Source organism: Neophocaena asiaeorientalis, unplaced genomic scaffold (assembly GCF_003031525.2).
Source record: "Neophocaena asiaeorientalis asiaeorientalis breed wild unplaced genomic scaffold, Neophocaena_asiaeorientalis_V1.1 scaffold165, whole genome shotgun sequence".
In the NCBI taxonomy this organism is placed as follows: Eukaryota; Metazoa; Chordata; class Mammalia; order Artiodactyla; family Phocoenidae; genus Neophocaena; species Neophocaena asiaeorientalis.
In genome coordinates, this window is record NW_020173918.1 from 1928737 (window position 1) to 1940123 (window position 11387).

At 43.8% G+C, this 11387-nt stretch overlaps 1 protein-coding gene across 3 annotated transcripts in view; it reads left to right on the top strand.

Annotated features, from left to right (window-relative positions):
• CARMIL1 (capping protein regulator and myosin 1 linker 1) overlaps positions 1–11387 on the top strand; it is a 319600-nt gene that overhangs the window by 286584 nt on the left and 21629 nt on the right. For all 3 annotated transcript variants that reach the window (XM_024751952.1, XM_024751953.1, XM_024751954.1), the window contains exons 30-32: positions 857–923; positions 1169–1365; positions 9896–10008. In XM_024751952.1, coding sequence (XP_024607720.1) covers positions 857–923; positions 1169–1365; positions 9896–10008 — 377 coding nt within the window. The remainder of the gene's footprint in view (positions 1–856; positions 924–1168; positions 1366–9895; positions 10009–11387) is intronic.

Sequence of the window (11387 nt, forward strand, 5' to 3'; positions counted from 1 at the left end):
TGGCCCTGCTCCTCTTGACTTGAGTGGTAGTCCTTATCATCTCCATGACTCAGTTTCTTCCTTGCAATTTGTGGAGGTGATGACAAAGGTCCCCTCCAGCTTTGACACAAGTTACCATGTTGAGGGAGAAGCTAATGTCTTCCTTAACGTTTGACTTAACATAATCAACGGTTGACACCAATGCTAGAAAAATGCTTTAAGAAGTTTTGGCCATGGTTTGGGTTTTGGTCTCCTTTTTTAAAAGGGAAAGAAGGATTAAAGATGTCTTACTGAGAAGGGACAGCAGATAGACTTCTAAATCATGGCAACTTTTTTCTTGGGTCTTTGGTCTATGGTCTTTGCTCATAATGTAAAGATCAAAATTTTTGTGGCAGAAATGTGAAACAAAACAGTTAAACTGCTTAAATCATTAAGATGATAAAGAGTTTGGTGTTGCTTATATTGATGTTGCTGTGATAATGAACAGTGAGTAATCGTGTTTTCAATTTTTAGCGGCTGATTTTTACAGTCTTTCATTCTTACTCCTTATATCCGTTTTAACATCCTCGTGTGCAGGTTAGAGTTAAATCCTATATCGTTCATTGTTCCTTTTAGCTATAAAAATAGAATTTAACTGAATAGGGCTAGGGGAAAGAAGTTGGCTATATCATTTGAGAAAGTGGTAAACATTTAGAAATGTCTTGGCTTAGCCCCTTCAGTCTGGCTGTCAGATGTTACTAACCATCCTCTGAAAAAGTAAATACTGAGCGTAAAACAATTGATCCCAAATATTAGCCCCCTCAACAATGTTTCTAAACTTTGAAAGTTAAGTTTTCTGGGAATACCTGTCTAAGTACTTTCTTTATTTTATTGCTAGATGACTCCTAAATCCAAGAGGAAGACTATCCATAGCCGGATGCTGCGGCCTGTTTCCAGGGCATTTGGTGAGTGAGTATTTTGCTAATGCCAGTCATTTCCTTATAACTGTGAAACACCCCTCAGCAAGAACCTCGGACCACTTCAAGGGTATTTCTTAAGGATGCTCTAAGTGAGTAAATATTGAGAAAGAGAATTAAGTGATTTGTGAATGAGTGTTTGCTATTCAGTGATAGACCTAAAATTACTTTTAAGAACTTTTTTATCCATCTCTATGCAGTAAGCTTCAACCTGGGGCTTTGCTTTATTTTAGAAATGGAATTTGACCTTGATAAAGCCCTGGAAGAAGTGCCAATTCACATTGAAGACCCGCCTTTCCCATCCATCAGACAAGAGAAGCAGAGCTCAGGGTTCATCTCTGACTTGCCGTCCGAGGAAGGAAAGAAGCTGGAGCACTTTACCAAGTTAAGACCAAAACGGACTAAGAAGCAACAATCCACGCACGCAGCGGTAGGTGGGCTGGAGGGGCCCCATCTCTCCCTCACCCTGTCCTCCTCCAGGGAAACCTGGAGAGTCTTATAAAAGCGTGTTGCATACCTGAAAGCTTGTAGTTAAGGAGAATAGAACCTCTACGTGTGCGTGATATTCACATAAAATGTCTCATTTGGTGCTCAACTATTTTGGAAAAGACAACACTGTAAGGTTTTCAACTCTTTAGAACAGAGTTGCCCCTTGGAAGTTGTTAGAAAAATACCAGTCACGTGGGTGAGATAAAAAGGCTACATCTATAGGATCTTGTGGTGTCCGGGTATGAAAAGATGGAGAATAAGTATCAAAGAATTGATTTGTGATTAAAAATTGTTTGCATTTGATTTTGGACTGCACCCATATACTCCCCCACCTCCGTGTCCTGACCTGCTCTGGTGCCCTGGCTTTGGATAACCCACAAGCTGAGTGGTGGAGGAGAGGCCGTACCTGGGAGAACCACGCAGGCGGCATGCTTCTCAGCATCCTGCTCTCTACTCAGGAGAGGACTGAATTGTTTGCGCTAAGGAGCCTTAATGCAATTGACCCCATGTCTCTCTCTGGTCAGTGTCTTTTCTCTCCTTTGCAGTCACACTTCTTTTTTTTTTTTGTGGTACGCGGGCCTCTCACTGTTGTGGCCTCTCCCGTTGCGGAGCACAGGCTCCGGACGCGCAGGCTCAGCGGCCATGGCTCACGGGCACAGCCGCTCCGCGACATGTGGGATCTTCCCGCACCGGGGCACGAACCCGTGTCCCCTGCATCTGCAGGCGGACTCTCAACCACTGCGCCACCAGGGAAGCCCCAGTCACACTTCTTGAAAGAGTTTGTCTTTGCCTGTGGTCTTTCTCCATCACCTTCCTGTCACTCTGCAACCCACCAAAATCTTCATTCTGTACCTACCCACCTCTGAAACTACCCTGCCAAGGTCACTCCTAACCTAATCCTGTGGACACTTGTCAGCTGTCAGCCTACTTGACATCTCAGCAGTTACTTGACCCAGAAAGCTCCATCCTTCTGTGGGCCCCTGAGTCATCTCATCACTCTTTTCTTTCCTATTCACCTCTCCAGCGATGCCTTTTCAGTTTTCCTCTGCCTGGCCTTTGAGTGTATTATTTGTCTCGGTGATGTCATCTAAACCCATGGTTTCAGTTTGTTGTTGACTCCTGCCTCCTCTGCTGAGCTCCATATTCAGATACTCACCTGCCTCCTGAACTTTAAAGCCCCGGAGCACCTCAGGTTCAACAAATTCAAAACTGGGAGCCTGTCTTTCTCTATAAACCTGCCCTGCCCCACAAGGAGCGTCACCAGTCAACAAGCTAGAAACCTGGATATGATCCCCAACACCAGCCGCCACTGCCGTCCCTGTTTGCTCTTCACCCTCTTCCTTTCTCCTCATCATCCCTGCATCCCTCACTCTCATCCTGTTTCAGGCCTCCAGTGATGCAGCCTTTCTGTCGTTGCTTCCTCTCTCCCCCCCGCCCCCACCCCTCCATCCCCCTACCCTTAGCTCCTAGGTGGATAACTACTCATTTTGCAGACCTCCACTGAGGCAAGACTTCTCCCAGGAAGCCCTCCCTGTCTCTACCTCCGTTCTCCCACATGGCTGGGGGTGCACGGCTCCAGGGAAGGTTGTTCTCCCACACTAGTTGTGCACAGTGCACAGCCTGAGCAACCTTCCATGGAGGCCCTGCTCCCCCAGTGCCTGGCTTTTACCCTGCTACAGCCCTCGCCGTACAGTGTTTTCTAAGCACGCTTTCCTCCTTGTATATAAGCTCTGTGTAGGAAGGTGTATGGTTTATTATCCATGGTTGTATACTGAGTGCTTAGTATGAATTTATTCAATACAATGTAGCAGGTGTTCGATACTCACTGGATGATAGGTGGATGACTGGAATTGTAGATGGATAAAAGTCACAACCAGTTACCTGCATGGTCAGTCATTTGCTCATTCCAGAGCCAGGTTGGGTGTATTTGGTTGATTTCTCTCATTTGATTCTGAATATCTTGACATGGTTTCAAAAAGACAAAAGAAAAAAATTTTAGTAAATTGTTTTCTTTTCCAACTTACTTGATTTTAACAGGGTTGGCAAACCCCAGGCTGCTCCATCCTGTGGACTCTGTAGCACAAGAGTATGTCCTAGGCTAACGGATTATGGTCCTGGGTCTAAACAGATCTTCCCAGAGGCTTGGTAGCCTGAGAAACGTGCACAGCTTGTTCTCCCTTGGTTTCACAGTGAAAATACGCTGCCTGATGGTTTCACAGAGCTTGTGATTTTCAAAGTGCTCTCACATTGAACACCTCTGTGAGGCTGCCACGCCGGCCCCATTGTCCGCGTTTTCCAGTGGAGGGTGAGAAGGCTGCAGTATTTAGTAGCAGCAGTCATTTAATATTATCGTTTTGGTTTTGTTTTGGTGGATTGAGTAGGCTTAGTCCACCCTAAATGGATCTTAGCTTTTCTAGAGCTTGTCCTTGACCCCTAATGCCCCTAATGAGCTTTTCTAGATGTCAGAACTCTCAAAGCCAAGGTATGGAGGCTGTTTTTACTTTCGGCATTTCTAATACCAAATGTGTGGTTTTCTTCCCCCTACACCTGCTAATTCTTCAACTCTGGACAACAACTGGGTGTCCCACAATTCAATTCAATTCTGACCCCTCAGGTGAAGGGCTCAGCGGTACCCTAACTTCAGATACCAGTCTCAGGTCGCCTCTTGTACTTCTGACCGATGGACTTCATGGGAGGTTCCCATGCCCCCCTCCTTAGGTTAGATAATTTGCTAGAATGGTTCAGAATACTCGAGGACACTTTACTTACTATTTACTGGTTTATTATAAAGGATACTGTCAACTGAAATAAAAGCATGCAATGTGAGAGCTGTGAGTTTCAGTTTTATTTGGGGACTTCCTGAGGACTATAGCCTGGGAGACAGCCTCTCCAGAGACTGAGGAACTGTTCAAAGAGGTGAGGGGCAGGTCAGCATATGTGTGATTTTTGGAGAACGGATATGTGCAGTCAAGCACATATCTTGGTAGAAGGCTGCTGCTGGTCATGGGGCACAGATATCTTAATGATTGTAGTGCTTTTCTAAGTATGGGAAGATGCAAGAAACTGGGTTCATGACATTTTCTCTTGAAAATATTTAACTATCTGAAGGCCTGTTCTGCCAATTTTCCCAGAGCACAGAGGGCCTCATTCCTGATCTGCACCCTGAACTCCTTTTGGGTGTCTTGAAGGTCAGCGACTGCAGTGGCTAATGGCTTAATTCTTGTAGAGCGACATGGCAAGCGACAGTCTTTAGTTGGCAGTTGTTATCCATACTGACCAACTGCCTATAAATCAAAGGTTCCCACAATCCTTCTTGGGTATGATGTATTTGTTATAGCAGCTCACGGAACCCAGACATTACTTACTGGATTACTAGTTTATAATAAAAGGTTATAACTCAGGAACAGCCAGATGGAGGAGATGCTTAGGGAAAGATATGCGAGAAGGGGCACGGAGCTTCCATGCCCCCTCCCAGCACATCCCACTCCCTGCATCTCCACATGTTCACCAACCCAGAAGCTCTCCGAACCTTGTCCTTTGGGCTTTTTATGGAGACTTCATTACACAGTCATAATTGAGTAAATCACTGGCCATTGGTGACTGATTGAACTTCTGGGCCCTATCAGCTCCCTAAAGTGCAGGGGGTGGGACTGAAAATTCAAACCCTCTAATCACGTGGTTGGGTCTCCTGGCTATCAGCCCCCATTTTTAGGTGGGTTCCAAAGTCACCTCATTAACATAATCAAAACACCTTTATGGCTCTCATTAGTTAGGAAATTCTAAGCGTTTAGGAGCTCTGTGCCAGAAATGGGGATGAAGACCAAATACGTATTTCTTACTGTAAATCACTATATCACAACTATCTCCATAACATAGTCGGGATGCTCTCTCTCCTTTCTTAGTCTCTGGAACAGTTTGCAAGTATTATGGATTTTCTGTTCCTCTCCCGCGAAGCCACCTGGGCCTGATGTGCTGTCTGTGTGCATGTCATGCTGATATGTCGATTTTTTTAAACTAGGGATTTTATTTCTTTTGTTATAGATCTATTGATGAAAAAGATTAATAGTCAATCTAAGAAAGAAATGGAAAATTTTATTTCAGCCAACCTGAGGATTATAACCCGGGAGACAGTTTTTCAGAAAGCTCTGAGGACTAGTCTGCCTGTTAGAGGTCGAAACACAGTCATATACGTTTTTGAGACAAAGGGTTATACGTCATATGGTGTACTGACAGTTTACACAATCCAGACCTGCCTGAACAAAGTGAGAAGTGGGTCATCCTGACCCCTTACAAGATTAGAAAGGAAGGTTATCGCCTAAGGAGGTCTGGTTAAGGCAGAATGCACCATACACTCTAAAGGGGGGGGGGAGGGAGGTCCAAACGGGCAGAGAAAAATTTTGTTTAAATTTTTCTCATCTTGCCATAAAATATGAATTTTATTTCATCAGATCTATTCAGATTACCTAATTCTCCTTGAGACCACGCTGGTAATTTGTTTTTCTAGGATATTGGCCACTTAGTCTAATAGTTCATTTACTTGTTTATAGAATTCTTTTGCATTTTTAATCTCTTCTGTATCAATAGCTGTGTCCCATTTTTCCGTTTCTAATATATCTTAATTCCTCTCTCCTAATTTTGCAAGGTCTCGTTTACTAGTATTTTTCAAAGAATTAGCTTTACTGGTCCTCTCAAGTTCATTAATTTTTGCCTTATTTTTTTAAATTATATTTTGTTTCTTTTACTTCCTCTTGGATTCCTTTTTTCCTGGCTTGATTGCTTGGCTCTTAATTTTCCATGTTTCTTACTGTCTAATGTATGCATGTAAAATTTCAAGATTATTCAACTCACTAATTAGCACTCTTCGGGTTTCTTTTGCTCAGAGTCCCTAATGCACCTAATTGTCCTTCCTTCCTGCCCAGCTCTCTCCCCCGCCCTGCCCGTGGAGACATGAGAGATTTGGCAGCTGCCTTGTCAAAATCCAGGTGCACCCCCTACAGTGCTGTCCTGGTGCATTCATCTTAATAATCCAGGAAGAGGAGAACGGAGGGTGGTCTGATTGTCTTTAGTCGTCATAATCACTGGCTTATCTTCTGAGCATTCACAAATTATCCTATTAGCATTTACTTACACACCAGAGGTGTGAAATCTGCCTTCTTTATTTCTCAGATACCAACAACAGCAATTTCTGATTTTATTTGCAAAAGCCTGCCTCTGAGCACAGGTGCAGTTGGTTCCAGCTAGCTCAGGGCTAAGCTTTCTGCTCTCCCTCTCCAATAGCTCCGCTCCCCTTTTTAGTCTGAAATTTATTCTCCTTGACATTAAAGACCAAAATCAAATGGAATTTTGAGAACTTCCGATGTCTGTATGTCCTTTCCTTTCCTTTTGCTGGATATTGACCTGAAACAGCATGTGTGTTTGTCTTTGAACTCTGACAAACCGCATGTCATTTTAGTCTTCAGCTTCTCTGCTGCTTTTCTTACAGGGTGCTGACACCTCTTGCTTTTAAGCTGCATCTCGCTCAAGGTCTCCCAGTGATCCTGGACTTCTCTTAATCTCTCTACTCCCAGTCTCTTTATCTCTAAAATGACAGGGTTGGGCCTGGGGTGGTGGGTGGGGTCTCTAAGGTCCTGTCCAGCCCTAAAAACTGGCCTGTCCTACAGGACAGGAAACCAGATGGCTTTGTTGAGCCCTGTGTGCCTCCATCTCTGAAATCCATTGATCTTCATGTCCCCAGAGACCTTTTATGCTAGCTGTGACTTGTTTCAAAGCAGGCAAAAAAGAAAAGGGCTGAAAGGAGAAATTATACTAGTATAACTTTTTTTTCCCCCCTCAAAACGGGAAGAGGAATTTGAGAGGCAGCCTCTGAGGGCAAGCGAGGGTGCCCTGGAAGGAAGCCCCATGTTAGGACCACATGTCCTGGGGTCACATCCTTCTCATCCATCAGTCAGGTGACCTGTGTGGGCACCCCTCACCCTCTGAGCCAAGGTTTGATCTACTAACCAAAACCTAGGATAACGCTATCTTTCCTTTGCAGTTCAAGGGGTAGGTGTGAAGATGAAAGAGTAAACTATCGAGCACTGTACACACTTAGGGAGCTATTATTACTGTAGAGATTCCATTCTTTTACAAAAGGAAAAATGACAATCCAAGCAAGTTCTGTGCTTTGTCTTTTTTTTTTAACATCTTTATTGGGGTATAATTGCTTTACAGTGGTGTGTTAGTTTCTGCTTTATAACAAAGTGAATCAGTTATACATATACATATGTACCCATATCTCTTCCCTCTTGCGTCTCCCTCCCACCCTCCCTATCCCACCCCTCTAGGTGGTCACAAAGCACCGAGCTGATCTCCCTGTGCTATGCGGCTGCTTCCCACTAGCTATCTACCTTACGTTTGGTAGTGTATATATGTCCATGCCTCTCTCTCGCTTTGTCACAGCTCACCCTTCCCCCTACTTTGTCTTTTGTAATTTAAACAGCAGTTGTTCAGTGAGCCGCTTTCTCTCCATAACTGAATTCTCAAACCTGGCTGATTCTCTGCTCTCTTGCGATTCACAAGAAAGCCTTGCTCCACTGTAAAGCGCCATTCAGATGAGAGGTCTCATTGTTTTCATTATTCACATTTCACAGGGTTCTTGGTCTATTACCTATTGTCTGCTCACTTTTCAGCATTTCACAAATGTGAACTCAAACACACAGCTCATTTTTATAACGGATGTTGCCAGTGAATGATTGTTTAAAGCAAATGATGGGTCTTTTCGTTAAACAGTGCCTGTGCAGACAAGAGCCAGGTTCCCCCAGAGGCAACTTGAGACTTGCAAATCAAGATTACAGGAAGGAACTTCCCCACCGCTCTATGGCAAGACAACCTGCTCAGATATCGCAACCACATGGGAACTTGTCCTCTGCCCAACAGAATGGGCAAGATACATGTCCTTTCTCAATGGCCCACAACCTATCTGTGTGAAATATTAATACGCTATTGCAGACACAAACCAAGCACGTTACTGAGTTCACTGTGAGTTGTCCATTCAAAGAGAAGTGCTAGATTGATGAATAATTTACATATACCTTCTCACCAGCTTCTGTCCTGAGACTCAAGCTTTCGACACCTGCCCCTGGATTTCCACAGCCCCTCAGCTAACACTGCCTGAAACTGGACTCATAATCTTCTTCCCAAAGTTGAATCTTTGAACTGCATTCCCCAGAATGATGCTCCCATTCACCCAGCCTGGAAACTTCAGCCTCATCTTAGGCAACGTCTTTCTTTCTCTTCTCATTTCCCTAGTACTTAGTCCCTCATCTCCTCCAGATTAGACCAAACAATCACAGAAGTCTTTCGTTTGTGTTCCTGAACAGATTTCCCTAGTTATAATCCCTGGCTTCTCCAGTATATCCTTCATGCTGCCCCAGAATCATCTGACCAAAATACAGGTTGGGCCATGGCATTTCTTTGAGGCTCCCTCTTACCTACAAAGTAAATTCCGCACTTTTTAGCATAGGATTCAAGGTTGTTCACTGTCAGTCCTTGTACTATTAGTTGGGAAGTATTCATTCAATTAGAGATAATGAGAGATACTGAACTAAAAATGACGTAAATCATGAGAAATACTTTCTTACTTAACAAGAAATCCACAAGTCTCGGGATCCAGGACTGGCTTATTCACAGCATAAGCACCCAGGTGGTTTCCACTGTTCTGCTCTTTCATCCTCAGCATGGTGGATTTTGTCCTCAGGTTTGCTTCCTCTTGAACTCCAGGTGGCTGCTGCAGCTCAGACATCACATCCTCTCTCCCACAACCATGCAGAAAAAAATGCATCCCTTCCTCTGCAGGAAAACCTGCCCATGAGCCCCCTTGTAACTCACTGGCCAGAACTGTATCACATGCCCATGCCTACCAGTCACAGACAAGGAGATTAATGTATTTGACTTGTTCGGATAAGTATTCCATCTTGAAATCAGGGTTCTTCCAGCAAGCAAGCAAGAAAGCAGGTGGTGGGGGTGGGTGTTTGGAGTGGCCATTTTTAGTATCTGCTAGGGTTAATACTCAGCAGTTAACTCTATCCCTAAACCTCAGGCCCCGGCCACTGGAGTTATTACTGTTTTCAAAACTTAGCGTATGTATCATTTTCTCACGTATTCTCTCTTCCCTTACCAACGTGCCCGCAATGCCTTCCTCTGCTTCAGGAACACATGACTCTTCATAGCCTGCTAGGTTCCAAGCTGCTTCTGAGACAGCAGTCAGACTTGATCCTCCAGCGGGCTTTGTGTTTATAGTGCATTTCTCACTTTTGTTTCTTTCTACCCTTGTTACAGTTGTAATGTGACTTCTATTCCAGTAGAATATAAGGGCCCTATGTCAGTCAGTCTTGTCCTTCCCATGGCCTTTATCACAGTGCCTTGAATCTAGCAATACATGTTTGCCGAATTAAGTTGAATGTAAATTAATATCACACCTGTTTGGTTTGCAGGGCTGTGCTACCAGCCTAGTCTCCCAAGATGGTGAACAGAATGGTCTTATGGGGAGAGTGGATGAAGGTGTAGATGAATTTTTCACCAAGAAGGTGACCAAAATGGATTCCAAGTGAGTTCAGAGTCATTTCACTAATCATACGATTTAATTCATATTTAAATTACTAACAATTACAAGTAAACTTAGTATGTACTAAGGCTCTTTATTTCATGTAAGTGTGAAATGTATTTCATGTGCATTTCATATAAGCACATTTTGCAGGGGATTTACTGTTCTGGTGGTTTGCAAATGTGATCTTCAGGTCAGCAACAACACTATCAACTGGGAACTTATTAGAAATGCAGATTCTCAAACCTCTACCCCAGACCTACTGAATCAGAAGCTAGAGGTGGGGCCCAGCAGCCAGTGTTTTAATAAGCCCTCCAGGGTGTACTGAGGCACGCTCAAGTGGAAGGACCATTGTACTCTTCTAAATCAGACCACAGAATGTACCTCCCCAAGGTATTTTTTTTAGCGCATCATCACGTTCACCTGGGTATATCTAGGACAGTGGGCACTGGCAGGCTGAAATTACTTCCAGTGGACCCTTGAACAGCGCAGGTTTAAATGGCACGGGTCCACTTATTTGTGGACTTTTTTCCACAGTAAATACTACAGTACTGCACAGGCTGTGGTTGGTTGATCTGTGGATGTGGACAAACTCGGGATACTGAGGACCTGCTCTAAGTTATATGTGAATTAACCCCCTCGTTGTTCAGGGGTCAGCTGTTTAAAAATTCCTCACGTTCATAATTTGATGTATCTGGGGGCCCTGTATCATTGCTAAATGGCACAGCTTTAACAGACAGTGTCAGAATGACAACAGAATTAGTGAAGAGCCTTCAGAGTTAGCCTCTAAAAAGTTTTCCCTGTATTTTCTTATTAACAACATGGAGTTTCCTTAGAAGACAATTCAATAGTACTTTTATTAAGAGCTTAACTTGAAACGCTCCAGCCTTTAAGCATGACTTGTACCAAGTTACTTAATCTCCAACTATATGCAGATCCATCCCCAAGTACACTCTGAATATGGATTTGTGTCTGTGAAGTATTCTTCACCTTGAGATAACAAATTCAAGAACGAATGTAACCATCCTGATAAGCTGAGGGTGAACAGGCCAGGCACCGGGAAGGAAGAAGCTAGTCCGTTCTATAGATTGATGTGCCTTATCTTGCCTTAGCAGGATGGTGAGGTGGGAATAAGTTAAATTTTTGTCCGTACCAGTATAACTTACCTAATGTTATAAGCTTTGGGATCCAATCATTTGTCTTCTTTTGACACTTGAAGCTTGGCATACTAGGGAAAATTCTATTCTCCTCTCCTTCAAGATCCAATGTAAATGTCATTTATTCAAAACAAATGTCATTTATTCTAGTCAGGGGAAAGCCTTGACTATTCCTCCCCCACCTCCCACCCCCAACCCCCCAAATTATTTGCTCTTTCTCTAGTG